Source organism: Equus caballus, chromosome 5, assembly GCF_041296265.1.
Source record: "Equus caballus isolate H_3958 breed thoroughbred chromosome 5, TB-T2T, whole genome shotgun sequence".
NCBI lineage: Eukaryota > Metazoa > Chordata > Mammalia > Perissodactyla > Equidae > Equus > Equus caballus.
In genome coordinates, this window is record NC_091688.1 from 77356426 (window position 1) to 77377629 (window position 21204).

The following is a 21204-nucleotide window of genomic DNA, read 5'->3' on the forward strand; positions in this document are numbered from 1 at the left end:
CTCTCCTTAACCCCAGACTAGTATATGCAACTGCCTGTTCAAGATCTCCACTTGAGTTTCTAATAGATTTCTCAAATGTAACATGTCCAAGACTGAACTCCTGCTCTTTCTCTTCAAATCTGCTCTGCCTGTGGTCTTCCTCATCTCTTCTGGTTTTTTTATATCCCTTATCAGTTCATCATCCTATTTGATTTTCTTGTTATATTTATTATTTATTGCCTCTTGCCCCTACCCCCAATATGTAATATCCACAAGTACCGGGATTTTTGTCTATTTTGTTCATGTATATAACTCAATCAACTAGAACAATGTCTGGGTGCTCAATTAACACTTACTTATTGGATGAATGAACTGGAAAATCAATGAAAAATGGGTTTATCTATCAGCAATAAAATACCACCTAAGTTTAAAATCTGTGTCTGTGCGTGGGCTGGGCAAGGGGCGGACAGGAAGGTAACGCTTCACGAACGGAAAGCACCAGAACAAGGCTTAGGTAAAAATCACGGTGAGAGTGAGCAAATGTTTGGAGAAACCACTTGTCAGAGCAAGAGGCCTGAATGAGTTCTAAATGGCTACCTAAACTTTGTCGGCATCAGGTGCAAAGGTGGTACGTGGGGTAAAAAGGCGCAAAAACGCATCTTCCTCCGTTACAAGTCACTGGGCTCACCAGCTGTTCCCCTATTAGGGTGGCTCTTTTTTCCCTTATTTGGGCTTCACTGTCAAAAGAAAGACACCACACCCTGCGTTATGTAGCCTTAACTGAGTGGTTATGCCACGTCCCAGGTCTCCTGTCTTCAGCACTGTATTTAATTCAGTAATTTTTTTTTTCTTTCCGAATCAGGGTTCCGACGTGGAGCCAGGAAATCTCTGAAGCTGTTTGAAAACAATGCGAACCAAAAAAGAGTCAGACTTTTTAAAAAATACATTTTTTAAAAAGTTTAAGGGCGTTAGAGGCGAGCAGGATTTGGGGACCCCCGGAGTCCAGCCGAGAGGAGCCCTGTCCGCGCTCGCCCGGCCGCGGGCGCAGAGCCCAGTCCTCGCGGGACGCCGCCTTAGGCGTCTCGGGCTGCGGCACACGCGCCCTCCCGGGTCGCACCCGCCACAGTGCTCGACGGAGCAGGAGCCCGTCCCCGGGGAAGGAGCCTCGAGCTCCCCTTGGATTTCCACGCAACCCGCACAGACGCGGCCAGACTGAAGGAGCAGAGTCCAGAGGGAGCATCAGCGTTGCGGGGAGCGCGGCGGGGAGCAGGAGCCGGGAATGGGCGCCCAGGTCGGCGCGGCGAGAGGTCAGCGCGCCCTGCCCGTCCCACCCCGCCCGGAGCGAGCGACACCCCGGCTTCCGCGACGCCTCCTCCCGCCTCCGCACGCCTCCCCTTTAAGCGCAAGGCGCCGTTGGATTTGTGTCGGCCGAGGCGAGGCGCGACTCCCCTTTATGGCGGAGTCGGCGGCTGCGGCGCTGACAGCCGCGGCGGCCGGGAGAGCGGACCGGGAGGCCGGGCCTCGGGCCGCCGGCCGCCGTCACCGCCGCGGGACCGGGGGGAGCGCGGCGCGCGCCGAGGCGGGGGCGGAGGAGTGGGCGGGCCCGGCCGGGCTGGGGGCGGGGAGGCTGGGGAAGGCGGGGAGCCGGGTCGCCGGCGCTCGGGTCCGCCTCTGACTGCGGCGCGGCGGGGCGATGTGTGATCACCATGGCGAGGAGTCTCTGTCCGGGAGCCTGGCTGAGGAAACCCTGTTACCTCCAGGTAGGCCGGCCGCGAGCCCCTGTGCGCCCTCCCTCGCCGCGCGGGACTCGCCCGCTCCTCCCGCCCGCCCTGGGCCGGCGCCCGCCCGAACCCCGCTGCCCCCTGCCGTCCGGCACCTGGCGGCGCGCCCTTCCCGGCCCCCACGGCCGCGCTGCCCGCGCCCCCCGCCGCTGCCCCGGCGCCTCTCGCGCCCCGCCGGCCCGGCGCGGGGCCCCGCGTCCCCCCGCCCCTGCTCGCCCGCGCGCCCCTAGCATCCCGAGAGCCCGGAGACGTGACCTGGGCGCCACTCTCCTCCCCTACCAGACGGGGCTCGGCAGCCTGGGCTCGGGACGTGCCCCGTCTTCTCCCTGGTCCAGTGCTCTCCTCCCCCCGCTCCGCGGTCGGCCCCGCAGGTCGGCTATTCTCGACTCTGTCCTGGGTCTTCAGTCGGTGGTAGGAAAGGTGGTGTGTCATTCCTCCATATTTTAGAAAATTATGGCCATTTGTCACATCAGTGTATCCCCAGACCAACCCCCGAGAAGCGGCGTGTGCCTCGTCCTGAGCCCCTTGATCGGGTCTTTCTATCACACCCGTGATTTAAATGGGAGGTGAGGCTCGGAAGCCCCAGCGAGGAGGACGGGTGTTTGCTTTTTAAAAGGAAAGGGGACAGTGTCTGATGCCGATGGCACATACCCCGGCAATGCAAACGTAATTCTCAATCATGTCGTGTGTACCGTTCGCGTGTTAATTTTTCACGATTTCCCGTTCCACCCTCTGTGTCCCTGCCAGTCTGTGTCTTCGAACCCTGCTACTGCGTTCATGTTCTGTTGGTCACCAGGGGGACCTAGTAGACATCGTGAGTAGCTGAGCGCAAATCCATCACCTCGATGGAAAAACAACTACAAATCACTGCCTCGCGTGGGTCAGAGCAGTGTAGTCTGCATTCAGAGGACAGTATTCCTTTACCCCTTACTTTAAAAGGCTTAAAGGTATCGATAGAATGTTTGGGGATGGGAATTCATGCGCAGCTGGTGCTTTTATAAATTATTTAAAAGTTGAGAAGAAACTATCATGGGGCAAGTAAATGTTATATTTTTGTTTGGAAATTGCATGTGTAAATCATTACGTTGCAGGGTGATGTACTGCAAATTAGAAGCATGGTTTGACAACTCATGATACGAAGGGTGTGGGAGTAAAACTAAGCGCCCTGAGTCTTTGCAGCAGCTCCACCCCTAGTAATTGTGCCTTGAGTAATAGTAGAGCAACCCAGTCTAGAATTCAGCCCAGGCCAGGTATTTCTTGTAACCCTTTACTGAGCAAAAAGGTACATTTCCAGGCTCTATTACCAAAATAAGTTTATTGAGATATTTTAAATTTGTGTGGTGTGTGTGTGAGGCAGATTGTCCCTGAGCTAACTTCGTTGCCCATCTTCCTTTTTTTGCTTGAGGAAGATTGTCCCTGAGCTAATACGTGTGTCAGTCTTCCTCTATTTTGTATATACAACACCGCCACAGCCTGATTTGAGGAGCTGTGTGTAGGTCAGCATCCAGGATCCAAACAGTGAACCCAGGGCTGCCAGCGTGTGTGAACTTAGCCACTACGCCCCAGCTGGCCCCTAAATGTTTGTTGTTTTTGTTGTTGTTGTTGTTGTGTTTGCTAACACTGTCTAGCTATTTATTTTTAATTTTTTAGATTTTGTGGCAGGCTTTATTTTAGACTTTAATTTGTTTGACTCTAAATATTCTCCTTGGATGTGGCTGTGATGATTTTTGGCACCGTAGCGCAAGAACTTTTAGACTGAGTTAAGATTAGTTTTGCAGATAGTTATGCGTCCACTAACGGCAAACATTTGATATTTCTGCCTTTTTGAATGTGCACATCATTATCACCAAATTAAGGTAAACTCAAATTTTAGCATTTCAGAAGGATTTTGGGGCATAGTGATATTTTAGTAGGCTATTCCTATAAAAAATAATGATTAAATAGAAACTTTATTGATTTTAGTGTTAAATTGAGGTAAATTTAAAACAGGACTGGTGTTTTAAACATTGTCTTATTATTAGTATTTATTCTCTTTATGAATTTTCTTGTTAGTTGTTCTTCACCATACTGTTTCAATTTAACCTGTTTAAAAAAAAAAGGCCTTCAAATTACTCAAATGTCATACCTTCTTCTATTCCCTATTGCCTAAATGCCTCACCTTCTGCATTGTACATTTCCTCCACCACTAGGTGCTTCAATCTTGAAACTGTTTTGGGCAAAGTCAAAAGAAAATATTTTCAACTGACACTGTTATACAGCTACTCAGTTTCTCAGCCACTGAGGATTGAATTAATATATACAGTATTCCTTTTCCTTTTTAATGTTTATTGTTTTATTTTTCTTGAGAATAAAATGATGTTCCTTTAGGAACAGCGTGAGCTTGAGAGCAGAGCTGAATTTTGTTCATTTGTGCATCTGATTTATTATGAAAAAGTTATGTAACTTTTTGGTTCCATCGTTTCCATATCATAAAGTGGAGATTGTAGTTCTTTGCTGAGTAATCACATGAATGTAGTGAGGATAAACTGGATGAAGTTAAATCTGTTTTGCGACACTTTTACTACATTTTCAGGAGAAAAGCATGTGAACTTAAATGGTAAATACATATAAATATGTTGAATTCCTTCAACTTAAGTTTCCTGACTTTCTACCATCCCTTTTATTTATTGAATATTTATTGACATAGGTGCATGATATGACTTATTTTGTTAACTCAGTCATTGACTTAGTAAATATTTGTTGGATGCCTGTCACGTGCCAGAAGCTATGTGAGGTGGTGGGGATTCTAGGGGAGCTGAGCAAACACCTTTGTGGTCCTCATGGAGCTTAAAGTCTAGTCAGGGAGACAAACAGTCATCAAACAGCAAGTGCTATGAAGGAAAAGGGAAAGAGCAAAAGACTGCCTGACAGGAAGACAACAGTGTCTCTCTCTCTCTTTTAAAGCTGTGTTACTATGGAAGTTTTTATGCTGGCTAAAACGGAGAGGATAATGAGCTCTCATGTACCTATCACCTGCCCTCAATAATTGTCAGTATTTTGTTTCATTTTTCCCTCCCCCATGTCCTCCTTCCAACTAAAGTATTTTGTAGCAGTATCTCAGATATTGCATCATTTTATCCAAGTATCTCAGTATGCATTTCTAAGAGATAGGGATATTTTTAGACATAATCACAATACCATCACGCCTAACAAAATTAATAACAGTTCCTTACTTTTTCCCCACCCTCCTCCTAGATATGCATTACCCTGAGAGGGCTGACTAAATCCGATTTGCCACGGAGCGGGCCTACTGTGATTTGAGAGGGTCTCTCGGCAAAAACAAAACAAAAAACTCTCCCCTTATCAGTTTGTCCATGCTGAGAATTCTTCATTCACGGGAAACTAATTTTCATTTCACGTTTTGGGAGAATGTTTTAGAAAATAAATGTCTAGTTTAAGTAAGATTTTCGTGTAAATGTATTATTAATTTAGAATGAGGCTTAATTAGTGAGCAGGTGTAAAAGATCTGATTTGTTTGGGGGTGGGGGAACGGGTGAAGAGTACAGAAGGAACTGGATTGCAGAGATGGTGGGGAGAGATAGAAGGCCCAGTGAGAAGAGAGGGAAGTTGCAGAGACCAGCTTTGTAGACTTGCAGTTTTGCTGTTTGTCTTCAACTGGGTGGGGTCAAAAAGCAGTTATACCTTAAGGTGTTCAGGCCGTAGGGCTTGCAAGTTCCTCTTCTTCCTATGACATACAGGGAAAAAATTTTAAGCAGTCGACAATTAGAAAGGAGCTCCATTCCTAGTGTTTTCATTAATCCAGATATCACTGACATAATTGATGATGCTTTAGAGAACTGTAGTATTATGCACTTGATATATTTTCAGCTATAATATGGATTAAATAGGCATTTATGGGCTATTGTGGGGGCCTAATCACTGTTTATAGTTTTGTTTATATAGCATAAGAGATTCTATTGCTTGTGAAGAAAAAAACTGATGTGGTATATCCATATAATAGAATATTATTCAGCAGTAAAGGGGAATGAAGAACTGATACATACTTTAACATGGATGTACCATGAAAACATTAAATATATGAAAGAAGCCAGTCACAAAAGACCACATATTGTATGGTTCCATTGATATGAAGTGTCCAGAATAGGCAAATCTATAAAGATAGAAAATAGATTAGTTGTTGCCTAGGGCTGGGAGAATTGGGAGGAAATGGGTATGAGGTTTCTTTTTGGGTAATAGAAATGTTCAAAATTGATGCTGGTGATGATTACACAGCTGTGAATATACTAAGAACCACTGAATTGTATACTTTAAATGAATAAATTGTATGGTATATGAATTATATCTCGATAAAACTACAAAAAGATAAAGGAACTGAGTTTATCCCATTGATGCGGTCCTTCTCTCTGCCCCTTGTTGCAGATTCTATCAATGCCAGCTTTTTGGAACGGAGAATACTTTTTCCAGAGATGTGGTACAGGCACGCTGTTTGCCTGTGCAGCCTCTCTGTCAGCCAGGGGGGCTTGTGACGTGCCTGAAATAGAGAGCCAACAAGCATTTACCTGAGCAACAAGTTTCTCATGGCAAGGCATCCTCCCTGGAGCACGCTAACTTACAGCTCCATCCTCTCCAGCTATTTTGTTGAGAAGAGTACTTCCTGGATTGGCTAAATGTTGTGGCACATTGAACAGAGTAGAATCCTGTCTCTGAGATCAGAAACTGTGGGTGTTTTAACCAGTTTAGACCACTTTTAGGCAGTGTTTTCCTTCCACACACCGTTATGGTGATACTACTTGTAGCTTGCTGGGTGTGGTAACTCAGAATGACACCTGTATTCGTCTGTTTTTAGCAGTGTATTTTCTACAAATTAGAATCTACTTAGTTTAGGATTTACTCATAGTCTGAGTGGGACTGATAACACAGCAGCCCTGTAATTCTTTGGTTTTAGTTTAAAATAGCTTCTTCCTTCTCACTGTCGTTAAGTCCTGAAGAATGAAAGTTAAGACAATTTAGGGTAATTCTCTAGAGTTAGGTTATACACATTTTCCATTCCAGTCTTTCTACCTGCATGCCTTTTTGCATAAAAAAGCTAGCACAGTTCTGAAGTCTGAGATACTTGAGTGCTTCTGAAGGTTTTCAAGCCCTTTAGATTGCATCAGTTTTAAATCTCTTGAGGCGTCCTCTTAAAAATGACTACTCCAGCAGTTTCAGTATGTGTTCAGTAGGACTGTCATGAATGAATGGATAGGTGGCATGTTCTAATTAGAGTGTTAGCACTTGTGTAACATTTCTGATACCTGGCTCTTGGGCTTGTATTTGTACTATTTTTTCAAACATGGCTGCTGTAGATGGTTTAGTTCTTTATGACTCAATGTGGATATTTTGTGGGATTTAGTGCCAGATAGGGTTACTGATACAGATTAACTGGTAATAGTGACAATGTTGACAAATACTGTAGTAAGAGTAATATGGCTTTTTGCCCATTTTCAGCCTCCAGGATTATCCAGATAAATCTAAGGATAATTAGAGTAGGTGGTAGTTCCCTATTCCCCAAAGGCTATAGAGGGAGTGTGTGGTTGAGTCTCATCAGCTTTATTAGACCTGCTCTTCAGAGCTAAGTTTTGCTTTTGCCTGAAACTAAATCTCCAGAACTATGCCTATACAGAGAGATGCATATAGAGAGAGCACATGCTTATCTCCAGACTGGTGCATAAACAGAGAGTATATGCATCCCATAATGTCTTACATTCAAGCATAGAATTATAATGCAGCCATTTGATGTTACCATTAGTTGCTTTTCTACCCCAGTTAGAAACAAAGAAATGGTGAGTTCTCGGGCACATTTCATCCTCACCACACTTTCAGGCTGAAGCGTGCGTGCGGTAAAAATGTTTCTTCATTGTCATCTTCCCAGAGCCCCAGTTTTTCATCTTGATGGATTATAATGTTGTTTTGTATTCTCTGTAGAAGTTTCCTTTTTTTAACAGTTAGGTACATTTTAATGTTTTCATTTCTTAAAGTTGCTTTTAAAAACAATACTATACCATTCTGTTAAATATCATCTTTTTACATTGTCAGATTGAAAAGATAAATCTCTTAACATTTTTAACATCTGTTTCTAGACATTCAAATATTTTACAAATAGTTTTACTTTAAAACCTCTTAATCTACAAAGTATATGGGTTTAGAAAAACCAGGATATTGTAATGTGAACATGTTTTAAAAACCCAAAATATTAGTGGGTAAATTTTTCTTTGGAAATAAGTACTTTTTTGTTCTTGTTGTTGACTGAGTATTTCATGAAATTAAATAATTATCTTTTTCGGTTTGATCATGGTATTGTGGTTATGTTTTTTTTTTCTTTGGTTTTGTTTTTTTATTGTGGCCAAAAACACGTAACAAAAAATTCACCGTGTTAACCATCTTTAAGTGTACAGAACAGTAGTGTTAACTCTGTGCACACTGTTGGCAACAGATCTCTCTAAAACTTTTTCATCTTGCAAAACTGAAATTCTCTGCTATTGAACAGCTCCCCATATACATTTCTGTATATATACATTTTATACATCTCTGTTTCTGAGTTTGACTTCTTTAGGATACCTCATATAGACTCATTCAGTATTTGTTTTTATGACTGGCTTATTTAACTTAACATGATGTCTTCAAGGTTCATCCATGTTGTAGCTAGCATATATCAGAATTCTCTCTCCCTATTCCCCCCACCCTCCAGCCCTGGCAACTGTTTTTCTACTCTCTGTTTCTATAAGTTTGACTTTTTGTTAAGATTCCACTTATAAGTGTTACCATGCAGTCTTTATCTTTCTCTGTTGGTCTTATTTCACTTAGCATAATGCCCTCCAGTTTCATCCATGTTGTTACAAATGACAGGATTTTTTTCAAGGCCTAGTAACATTCCAGTGCATATGTATATCACATTTTCTTTATTCTTCATTCAGTGGACATTTAGGTTGCTTCCATTTCTTTGCTATTGTGAATAATGCTGCAGTGAACGTGAGAGTGCTAATATCTCTCTGAGAACCTACTTTTAGTTCTTTTATGTATGTATAGATAGATAGATAGATAGATAGATAGATATCCAGAAATGGGATTGCTGGATTATAGGGTAATTCCATTTTTAATTTTTTGAGTAACCTCCATGCTGTTCCATAGCAGCTGTACCATTTTACGTTCCCACCAACAATGCACAAAGGTTCCACTATCTCCACATCCTCACCAGCATTTGTTATTTTCTGGGTTTTTTGGTAGTGACCATCCTAACAGGTGTGAGGTGCTATCTCATTGTGGATTTGATTTGCGTTTCCATGATGATTAGTGATATTGCACATCTTTTCATGTGCTTGTTGGCCATTCTTTGGAGAAAGTTCCTTCTTGACTTATTGTCAAGAGATGTTATCCTGGGTTGATTGAATAAACAGATTGGTGTTTATTCAACAGGGCTATGAGTTGTTATAAACAGAGTTCCTCCTTCTTATCTAAGAACAGAGTAATGATGTTTGAGGATATTCTTGCAAGAGAGATTTATAATGCACTAATGCCTTTCTGAATGGATTACTACATCTGTTTCAGACATACAGTGTCAGAGTCACAGACTAATAGATCTTAGAGCTAGGACCACAAATTTTACTCCCCACCCTGCATTGCTTGAAAATTAGAACTTCTTATTTATTTTAAATTTAAAATATTGATTATCATGCCAACCTGTGTTCCCTTGATTGAATTCTGAATTTAAAAAAATTGTGATAGAATTTTTTTGGAATAATGGCGAAATTTGAAAATGAATTTTCTATTGGATAGCATTATTGTATCAAAGTTAAATTGTGTTATATAGGTAAATGTCCTTTTTAGAAGATATAAACTGAAATATTTAGGGTAAAAAGTATAATGTCTATAATTTTTTAAAAATAGTTCAGGAAAATATGTTTTTATATACATATATAAAGAGAGAGCAAGGTTTCTTAACCTCAGCACTATTGATGTTTTGGGCGGAGAATTCCTTCTTGTATGGGGCCCTGCGTTGTAGGAAGTTTAGCAGCATCCCTGGCCTCTACCCACTAAATGCCAGTGGCACCCTCCAGTAGTGACTATCAAAAATATCTCCAGACACTGCCAGATGTCCTCTGGGAGGACAAATTTGCCTCTGGGAGGCAAAATTGTTCCCAGTTAAGAAGCACTGATACAGAGAAGGAGAAAGAGGGAGAGGGAGAGAGATTTATGTACATTTAAAGAGAGTAAGAAAGCAAGCAAATGTAGGACAATGTCAACAAATGATGAATATAGGTATAAGGTACCAGGGTATTCTTTGTACTGTTTTTTTAAGTTTTCTGTAGATTTAAACACTTTCAAAGTAAAAGTTTTGGGGAAAATAAATTAGACTGGATTTCATAATAATAATTGAGTATGTCTGCAAATGTATGAACTCTGTCCAAAGTTACCTTAAGGGTCGAGAAAATGAGATTCGATAGAACACATTTGAAGCACATTTTTAAAAAGTGTTAGTTTTCTAGTGGTCCTAAAACAAATTACCACAATTTGGCAGCTTAAAACAACACCCATTTATGTGTACCCTTATCTCACAGTTTTATAGGTTGAAAGTCTGGGCACAGTGTGGCCCAGCTGGTTCTCTGCTCCAGGTTTCACAAGGTTGAAAATTAAGGTGTCACTAGGGTTAAGTTTCTTTCTGCAGCTCTGGGAAGGAATCGGCTTCCAAGCTCTCTCAGGTTGTTGTCAGAATTCAAATCCATGCAGTTGTGGGACTGAGGTCTCAATTTCCTTGCCGGCTGTTGGCTAGGAGTTGTTCTCAGCTTCTGAGGCTGCCTGCATTCCTTAGTTCGTGGCTCCCTTTCCCCTCTTCAGAGCCAGCAGCAGTGGGTGAGGTCCTTCATGTGCTTCAAATCTCTTCTGCCTCTTGTTTTCTCTACCTTCCTCTGCCTTCTCTCTCGGACTCTTCTGCCTTTCTCTTCTGCTTTTAAGGGCTCATATGATTGCATTGGGTCTGCCCAGATAGTTCAGGATGTCTCTATTTTAAAGTCAGCTGATTAGTAACCTTAGTTCCAAATGCAAAGTCCCTTCACAGCAGTACTAGATTAGTGTTTGATTAAATAACCAGGGGGTGGGAATCTTGGGAAATATCTTTAGAATTCTGTCTACCACAGAAAGAATACAACTGAATTCTGACAGTTAAAAAAGTTAGTCATTCCCTAAAATATTTTGTTTCTTTCCCATTTCTATTAGATTTAAAGAAGTTGCCATAGAAGAGATTTTATGAAAGGGTTATTATTGTATTTATCACTCCAGGAATTACTATGAAAAGAATCTTGGATATTTATTACGGGAAGGAAAATTCAGATAGCTGCTGAACAATCGCATGTGGAAATATTTGTTTTTACAATAGATGCTATTCTTAAATCTTTTCTGCCCTTTATACAAACTAAAGTAAGAGTGGGAAAATATCACTGTATGAAGTGTAAGAAGAGGTTCTTTAAAATGTAAACTATTTCTTTCTGTTTATTACCATAATTAATTAAAATTGCTCTTCTTTACCCCTTAAAGAAGACAATGCTTGGTTTTGTTTTGGTGTGCCAGCTTACAATATTTTCGATCACACCTGATCTGGTAGAACTAAATTTGTCCCCAATAAAAAGCCTGTTTCTTATCCTGGTTTTGTCCTTTATCCTGAGCATATACTCAGGGTGTGCAAAATGATGCAGTATAGTACACACATTTTTACCTGTATTCAAAAATACTCTGTAACCACTCTAAGACAGTGAGCTCCAATAGCTCACACAAAGCGCATACTCCTCTCTCTTTCACATTCTCTTACTCTTTACTCTTACCGCCACCACCATCATATCTTCATCATTGTCATTGTAACTGAGGCCCTCACCACTCCCATTTCTTCTAATCTGTCCACCCCCTCTGCCTTCACTACTTTCTCTATTCAAGCAAGATCCCACGCTGTGTCATTTCAGCTCGTCTTCTTTGCTTACTTACACCTCCTTGCTTCTCTGACCTTCCTTCATTCTTGTGCTGATACTTCCACATTTTCCTTTTAGTCTCATCTTCCTTTGCCCCCTGCTTTCCCTGGGACTCCAGTCTTCTATTTCTCATTTTGTACAGTCTTCTTGGGTCATCCACTACAACCCAAATAGTAATGGGTCTCAACTCTGTATCACCAGCCCAAACCTCTCCCCGAGAACTTCAGATCTGCATTTCCAGTTGCTTATTTTATATCTACCTCTAGATAGCACTTCATATTCAACATGTCCAAACCTAACCTACCCCCTAAACTTGCTTTTTTCCCTGTTTCAGTTAGTGATACCCTTCAGTTACTCAAGACAGAAATATACCCAGGTCCTTCTAGACGCTCCCTCTTTCCTTACCCTTGTGTTTCATCCCTCAGTAAGTCTTCCAGTGCATCTCCTAAATAGCTTTTGATTGCATCATCTCTCTTTTTTTTTCATACAATGTTATCAACTCTAGTCATCATGTTTAACTTTAGATCCTCACACCTTATTCATCTTATAGCTGACAGATTTTGCCCTTTCCCAACCTCTCCCTATTTCTCCCGCCCCTCAGCCTCTGGCAACCATTTTTCTACTCTCTGTTTCTATGAGTTGGGGACTTTTTCTTTTAATTTTTAGATTCTGCATATAAGTGATACCATTCAGTATTTGTCTTTCTGTCTGGCTTATTTCACTTACCATAATGCCCTCAAGGTCTGTCCATTTTGTCACAAATGGCAGAATTTCCTTCTCTCTCACGGATGAATAATATTCCAGTGTGTGTGTGTGTGTGTGTGTACCACATATTCTTTATCCATTCCTCCATTGATATACGCTTGGGACACTTAGATTGTTTCCATCTCTTGGCTTTTGTAAATAATGCTTCAATGAATAAGGGAGTGTGTATATCTCTTTGATATCCTATTTTCGTTTCCTCTGGATATATACCCAGAAGTAGGAATGCTGGATAATATGCTAGTTCTATTTTTAGTTTTTTTATGGAACCTCCATACTGTTTTCCATAGTGGCTGCACCAGTTTATATTCACCAACAGTACACAAGTGTTCCCTTTTCTCCACATTCAAGTCAACAGTAGTTGTCTCTTGTGTTTTTGATAACAGCCATTCTAACAAGTGTAAGGTGATATCTCATTGTGGTTTTGATTTGTATTTCCCTGATAATTAGTGATGGTGAGCACCTTTTCATGTACCTTTTGGCCATTTGTCTCCTGCTGAGACCATGAGTCTCGGTTTTTGTTTCATTAGGCCCACTGTAATAGCCTCCACAATGGCTTCCTGCCTCATTTACCCCCTTTACATCCATCCTCCACGTTGTTTCCAGAGTAATCTTCCCCAAAGGGCAAATCTGATGAAGTCTCCCTCCCTGCCAGTGTAATTCTTGAGTGGCTTCCCATTGCCTTCATGAGACTATGCAGAGTTCTGAGCATGGCCCTTGTTTCTCATCCCTTCCTATCTTGCCATTTCATTCCTGCCATTACCACCTCATGCACTATTTGCTCTAGCAATCCTGAGAAACTTCCAGTTTTCCAGACGCACCATGCTGTCTATCATGTGTCAATCTGTCTACCCTGCTTTTTCCTATTTGCCCTAGAATGTCCTTCCCCCATTTCCCTGCATCCCTCTTCACCTGGTATATTCTCAGTTTTCTAGTTTTCCTTTAGGTTACAACTCAAAAAGGGAGTGACGTTTCAGCAATCCCTCCCTAACACCCCACATGGTCTTAGTGTACCTCATCTATGGCCCAGACTGTGTGCGTGATATCCGGCACACTCTTCTCTCACAGCATTTATGATATTGAATTGTCATCAGTGGTTTTCATATCCTTCTTCTGCCCCAGACTGATCTCCTTGACAGCAGAAATGTCAGTTTCCTCTCTCTATCCTCTGTGCCTAGCTCAGAGTAGAACTCAGTGTTTGTTGAAGGAATGAATCAGCATAACCACTTGCTTGTAGAGATGTAGTTAGATTAACTATTTCTTTATATGAAAGAAAATATGTATACAAGAAGTAAAATAGTATAGAGGGGCTTATGATGCAAACGATAAGTCTCCCCTTCCGCTTCTTCTTACCCTCAGGTCAACTCCCAAAAGGTAGCTTCTTTGAACCACTTATTTTTTTTGCTTTCCTAGTGCCTACACTTCTAACTTGTAGAGTTCTATGTCTAAAGAGAACTGTACACATCCTGGAAGGTGCCTAAGATGCTGAATTTAGGAACTGGAATCAATTATTTGAAGTTTTATTTATTCTCATATACTTTTTTATATCTTAAAATATTTATTTTTGTCAGAATAGCTGGTGATTTTCTGTTTTTGGTTTATTATTATAATAAGCACTTCCCCCCTGAAAAAATAGATTCAAAATTATTCTTGTATACCTTTATTTTGTATTTTTGTGTAAGTTACCATATACATATAATAGATTAGTATAGTCATAAGTTTATATAGAATATAAATAAGTAAATGTACAAATGTTAGGGATTTGTGCTCTGAAATATTTTCCTGAGAGGGTTGTATGATCAAAAAGATTTGGGGCCAGTGCTCTAAATAATAGACTTTTACCTCTATTTCTTGATTTATCAACTTTAGATAATATCTATTGACTTTCCACTTTTAAAAATGAGTATTTAGCCTTCTTACACTACAATCATCTCATTCTTTTCCAATCTTTGATAGTTGTATTATTAATTTTACTTCTGTTGCTTAATTTAGTAACTTGACAACTCTTTTCCATTTCATCCACTTTTGACAGTCTATTGACTGCTCCCTTTTTAAGAAGGGGCAATAGAACATGTGTTCCTTTTTTCCACCTATTTTTTGACTTTCTGTCAGCGACACTTCTACATTGTCAAAGTAGATAACTTTTATATTTTGTCCTATTACCACAACCAAGTCTCCATATAAGTTGAATCTAAAAGATGAGAACTGTAAATAGTGTTATATTATTATGCCTTGTTACTTCTTCCATAAAGGAAAATCTCCCTTAAGAACCTGAGATCTGTTGACTGCAGCATGAAGTTATTTTCTCCTTGTCGGGAAGGCAGGTAGAATTAACAGACCAGGACAAATGCCTCTTGTTATTAAGCAAATTACTGTAAGGGTTTGTCCCTTCCCAGATGCCAAACCATATTTCTGCCAGTAGGGAAGAAAACATGTGATGTTTGCATATCCCCTATAAAAAGTTACTTTTTGCTTAGAAATCATGCTTGCTTGCTTTTTAATATTCAAATCAAAGAAAAATGATTTAAAGCCTAGTCTTTGAGATCTGTAATGATGTAACAGAGTTATGATTTGGGATCATCATAGGCCTCAGGTTCTCCCCTGAATAGTCAGTACATCTTTTTTTTGGAATGGTTACCTGGTTATGCTCATTTCTTCTGTCATCTGCCCCCCGCTAAATCCCAGTGGACCAAACTAGTTCTAGAGTGCTGGACCACTTGAATAATGAAAACAGCTCTTACCTTTATGCAGAGCTTTGTAGGTAGGAACTGGCTATCATTTGGTGCCATGTTTATAGAAAATAAAAGGACAGTGGAATACTTTTGTCCAGTCTTTTTCTTAGGGCCCTGAAATTTATGTCTTGAGACTAAACATATTGAAGTTAGTTCTGGCCTAAGATGAAGAGCATCTCTATTTTTGCACCCAGTAAGATTTGATTCTATAAATATTTAGTGCAGAGCCAATTTGTGTGCTAAGATTACTTTTTCTTCTCTTCAGGGCCAGGATCATGACCCTTGGGCTCTCAAGTTTCTCAGATCAATAACAACTAGATCCTCTTTTCTCATACTCCATCAATTCCTTATAATCAGGGTACTTGTAAGCTTGCTTCATATTCGAAACATAGATTTTTTGTGCTATTTGTCTTTTTTTAAAAAGAAATTTTCAGGGAGTTTCCAATTGCCTTTTTTTGGGAGGCATAATATGCCTTTATCATGGCCTCACTTTTTCCATACTCTCAATTATACTTCCTAGTCTGTGGAATCCCCCTTCGTGACCAAATGCTTTTCTAGGCCACTGCGCAGATGTCCTCCAAGGATTTCCTCCACTCTTCTCCTGGGTTGTAATGACTGTTTTCAGGATCCTGTGTCTTCTACTGTCATGACTTCTGCCATCATTTTACTGGAGTATATCCTGAAATAAGTTCTTTAGAAAGGATATGTGGGAAGTAAACTTTCTGAGTCATGTCTAAAACTATATTTATTGTACCTTAGTACTTGTTTGTGGTTAGCTTGGGTGTAGAATTCTGGGCTGAAAATAATTTTCTTTAGAAAATATGAAGATGTGATTCCATTGTCTTCTTACATCCTCTGTTGCTGACAAGAAGCCAGTTTGATTATCAGTCCTTTGTGAGGGACCCATTTTTCCTGTTCAAGATGTCCTTTTTACACTTGTTTTGGAATTCCGTGAGGAAATGTATAGAAGTGGGTCTTTTATCACTTAGTTGTATTGTATACTCACTGAGCCTTTTTGTTCTTAAGACTTGGGTCTTTAGCTCTGGGGAACTTAGGGGAATTCTATTACTTATTTAACAGCTCCTCCCCTCTCTTTTTTCTGTTCCCTCTTTCTGTTGTTCTTATTAGTCAAATGTCCTACCTCTTGGCTTGGCTTTTTATGTCTCATAGTTTCTCTATTATTTCCATCTTTTTATCCATATGTGCTTATTCTGAGTTTCTCAATTTTGTTTTCCAGATCATCTGTTGATTTTCTTTTTCTAATCACTCTTTGAATTCTAAGAATTTTAAATGTAATTTAAAAAAGTTCTTCCAAGTTCTTTGTTCCTTTTTTGTGGTTTCCTATTCCTATTTTATTTTATTTATTTATGTTTTTTAAAGATTGGCACCTGAGCTAACAACTGTTGCCAGTCTTCTCTTTTTTTTTTCTTTTCTTTTCTTTTTTTCTGCTTTTTCTCCCTCAAATCCCCCCAGTACATAGTTGTATATATTTTAGTTGTGGATCCTTCTAGTTGTGGCATGTGGGACGCCGCCTCATTGTGGCCTGATGAGGGGTGCCATGTCCACACCCAGGATCCGAACCGGCGAAACCCTGGGCCGCCGAAGCAGAGCGCACGAATTTAACCACTTGGCCACAGGGCTGGCCCCTCCTATTCCTATTTTATATGGCTGCAATACCCACTTGAATCTTTTGATTATAGTAATTTTTTTTAATGTTTTCTTATGTCTCTTAATTATATTTGTCTCCTTAGGATTCCTTTTTCTATATGTTTTTCTTAGCTCTTCTTTTTCATGCTGCTGGATTTCTCTATGTGCCTGGTAATCCTTGGTTGTCAATTTATATTTTAGAAAGAAAGACTTAGGGACTGGTGTGGATTTCCTCTGCTGTTTTACAGGTTGGTCTCTTTTCCCTCTTGGCCTCTCACCTGAGTGGATGGCTGAGCCTCTGTGTGGGGCAGGATGCATTGGCTGGCCTGCTTGCTCTATGGTGAGTGAGCCTGTGCGCAGGCTCTGGGGGCCCTTGTGTCAGAGGAGTGCTTTGCTCTGGGCAGACTGTACTCCCACTAGAAACCTTGGCTTTCCACAGGTCGTTTGTTCCTTCAGCTATCTGCGTTTTTAGACTAAGAGCTAATGCCAAGCTGCCTGCGATCTCTGTGGGGGTGGGGAAAGCAGATGGGGGTGCCAACAAGCACAGTTCCAGGTACAGACCTTCAATTATCCCCACTGTCTTCAGCCCCACTTTTTGCTCCTGCCCTCCCTTGAGCCTGCTGGCCTAGAGCCCAGAGCCGTCAGGTGTCCAGGGCAGAGTGGCTCTCTAGATTCCTTCTAGCATTCTGACAAGCACTTTGGCTTCCAGCTCCTTTTAGGTTGCATTGTGTAGTCTTCTGGGCTGTGGCTTTGTCTGCCTGTCTCATCCGTCAACACAATTCCATCTCCTTTTTGAATTCTAGAAATTTGTTGGATCTTTCATCCACTGGTGAACCCCTACTTCCCTTTTCCTTTGCTATTAGAGGTTTATTGCTTCTTTTGCCTCCCTTATTTGAGTGTGGTTTTGCAAGCGGTAAGTAGGAAACATGTGTCTTCCATCTACCGTCTTGAACTAAAAATCTTGATGTGAATTTAAACTATCTTTTGAATGCCTACTGTGTTTATCTTTGTGGCTGTAGCATCTGTTTAAGAATTGCATAATTAATAAATTGTTTCAATAAAATAAGGCAAGAGAATTAGAGTAAATAACTTCAGAGGGTTAAAGATATAATGGCATAATTTTTTTCAAAAAATCTTGTATGATAGCAACAGTTTATTTTAGTAAAAAAAGAAAAAACTATTCAATTAAAGATTCAAGTCTTAAAATTAGCATCAATTTTATGCCTGATTTCCATAGGTTATAGTCAACAAGGATATTATTCTTCTGTCTATCAGGTAAGCACTGGGTTTGTAGCAGTGACTGTCATAGATCTCTGCTTATATAGAATTTGTGTGTTGTTTTTAGGAGGGGCACTGATAGATAGGTAATAAGTGAATTTTAAAAATAACCAAGGAACGAAAACATCAGGTGCTATGTGCACCATGCAAATAATTAAAATAGGCGATGTGGTAATGAGTGTCAGAGCATCTACATTGGCCAGCTGGTTGGAGAGCGTTGCTGTGGAGGGGATGGTTACCTGAGATCTGACTAACAGGTAGAAGCCAGCCAGGCAAAAACTGGGAATTTGGCATCACCTTCAGAGAGCACAGTCTTTCCACATTACTCAGTGCTGCCCACCCTTTGGTTTCAATCATTCTTCTGTCCTGTAAAGATTTTTATATTAATGTAATGAATTGCTTAAACATTTCATCAGCTTTTAAATAGCAGTTTGGTGAAACAGAAAGGCTCATGAGAGATAACTTATTCCCCTAGGACAGAGAAGGGATAAACAAGCCTTTTCAGTCCGCATAGCAGAATGGTTTGGTGAATTTAAAAGCCTTAATTATTATGCTTTAAGCAACAACTTAGTTTGCTTCAGTCTGATTGCGAGCTTTCAAGTGGAGTTCTTCCTTTGATATATTGTGTTGCTATTTTGGTGCTTGTCATTTTGCTGTTGCACTTTTCCTCACCAAAAAGCATTTACTGCTCACTTCCGTACAGTAGTCCCTGCGCTGGTGTTGATACTGTGGGCTGCAAGATGCACATTTGCTTTTATCTTTAAATTGGGTGTACTTTTCAAGGAGTCTGGGGCATGGATAGTTTCAGGGAACCGATTTGTAGATCCTTAAATTCCCCATGTACTTGTCCCTAATGTTGTTCTGCCTGAGAATGTACCTGTAATGGAGGTCCAGGGTCTGCTTTCCCACCTCCTCTTTCACACTTGCCCTCCTCCTACTATTACAAAAGTAAGGCATACTGCCCGTCCATCTCAGATCTTACAAAGGTCTCTGGATGTGAAAACCACCAGGGCACCAAACAAAAGGCTATTGAGAATACTGATGTCTGTGCTAAGACAGTGAATGACTAAGTAACACTATCCCAGGGAAACACTGGATAGCAGTTCCTTTTGCAGTTGTATAGTTTCCAATTTTTGCCTCTCACAAAACTGAAAGAAAACCTAATTAAATTGTTTTCTAATTAACTAATAGATCATTAAGTATATTTTTGATGGTAGATAACTGTTACTTTTGTCTCATAACTCAAAAGATTTCAAAGAATTGAGAAATAATTGCTCCAACAAGACTTTCACTCTCATCTTCTTTTTTACATGAAAATATTTCTCACCACTTAAAGTTATAAAAACAAAAAATAGAGATAAAATTGATGCTGAGCCCTATTTCATTCTAATGACATAAATAATAGTCACCACATGGAAACATGAACTAAATCACTCATCTCTTTAATAAAATTGCTTTCTTATGTTTAAGAATTTTAAAATAAAAACTTATAAAATAAAAACAGTGTGTTTATATTTTAATTGATTGGGTAGCAATAATAATTGTAAAGAAACTCAAACCAGAAAAAATTTGGAGTCTTTTGAAATTTATTTTCAATTTATAGACATATTTTTGTTGAGGAAAGATATAATAGACTGGCCAATAAAAGACTTTCAGACATAAAATGTGTTAGCATTAAAAATGATTTTTGTGGAAGGAATCACCTTTCCTGGGGTTAAGGCTTACTGTATTGCTTCATTAATCAAGGTAGTGTGGTCCTGGCAGAGGGATGGACACAGGGATCAATGGAATATAATAGGGAAGCCAGAAATAGAGCCACGTAAATATGCCTAATTAATTTTTGACAAAGGATCTAAAAACAGTTCAAACTCTCAAAGGAGAGATAGCCTTTTTAATAAGTGGTGCTAAAGCAATTGGATATCCATTGGCAAAAAAAGAGAACTTTGATCTAAATCTTACACAAAAATTAACTCAAAATGGGACAGATTGATGGTTGCCAGAGGTGGGGGCTAGGGAGTGGGCAGAATGGGTGAGGGGAGTCAAAAGGTGCGAACTTCCAGTTATAAAATAAATAAGTCATGGGAATGTAATGTACAGCATAGGGACTATAGTTAGTAATACTGCATTACATGTTTGAAAGTTGCTAAGACAGCAGATGTCAAAAGAGCTCATCAGAAGAAAAAAAATTCTGTAACTATGAATGGCGACAGATGTTAACTAGACTTATTGTGATCATTTCACAACGTATACAAATATCGAATCATTATGTTGTACACCTGAAACTAATATAATGTATGTTAATTATGTCTTAATAAAAGAAATTAACTCAATAGATTGTGAACATAAAACTATAACACTTCTAGAAAAAAGAAGGAGAAAATCTTTGGGGCCTAAGACTGGGCAAAAAGTTCTTAGACTTGACACCAAAAGCATGACATAAAAGGAAAATTGATAAATTTGATCTCGTCAAAATTAAAATCTTTTGCTCTGCAAAAGACCTTGTTAAGAGGATGAAAAGACAAGCTACAGACTGGGAGAAAATATTTGCAAGCCGTATATCTAACAAAGGCCTAGTATCTAGAATATATAAAGAACTCTCAAAATTCAACTGTAAAAAATGAACAATCCAATTAGAAAATGGGAAAAAGACATGCACAGACATTTCACCAAAGAGGATATATATATGTCAAGTAAACACATGAAAAGATGTTCAACCTCATTAACCATTAGGGAAATGCATATTAAAACCACATTGAGATATCATTGGAATGGCTAACATAAAAAATAGTGGCAACAGCAAATGCTGGTAGAGAAACTAGATCATTCTCTACATTGATGGTGGGAATAAATAATACAGCCACTCTGGAAAACAGTTTGGTAATTTCTCTAAAGACTAAACATGCAACTACCATATGACCCAGCAATTAAATTCCAGGGCATTTATCCCAGAGAAATGAAAACTTATTGCTATGGACTGAATCGTGTCCCTAAATTCATATGTTGAAGCCCTAACCCCCAGGGTGTGATAATGGG

At 40.0% G+C, this 21204-nt stretch overlaps 1 protein-coding gene across 4 annotated transcripts in view; it reads left to right on the forward strand.

Annotated features, from left to right (window-relative positions):
* The first annotated feature begins 859 nt into the window (after nucleotides 1-859).
* Nucleotides 860-21204, forward strand: part of DIPK1A (divergent protein kinase domain 1A) — a 102701-nt gene continuing 82356 nt past the window's right edge. Inside the window, exons 1-2 of one of the 4 annotated variants that reach the window (XM_070268724.1) lie at nucleotides 1624-1739; nucleotides 17142-17233. In XM_070268724.1, coding sequence (XP_070124825.1) covers nucleotides 1673-1739; nucleotides 17142-17233 — 159 coding nt within the window. In that variant the 5' untranslated portion in view covers nucleotides 1624-1672. Of the gene's footprint in view, nucleotides 1287-1579; nucleotides 1740-17141; nucleotides 17234-21204 lie in introns of those variants that run through there. The other 3 variants (XM_001492244.6, XM_023641627.2, XM_023641632.2) reach the window with 3 other exon arrangements.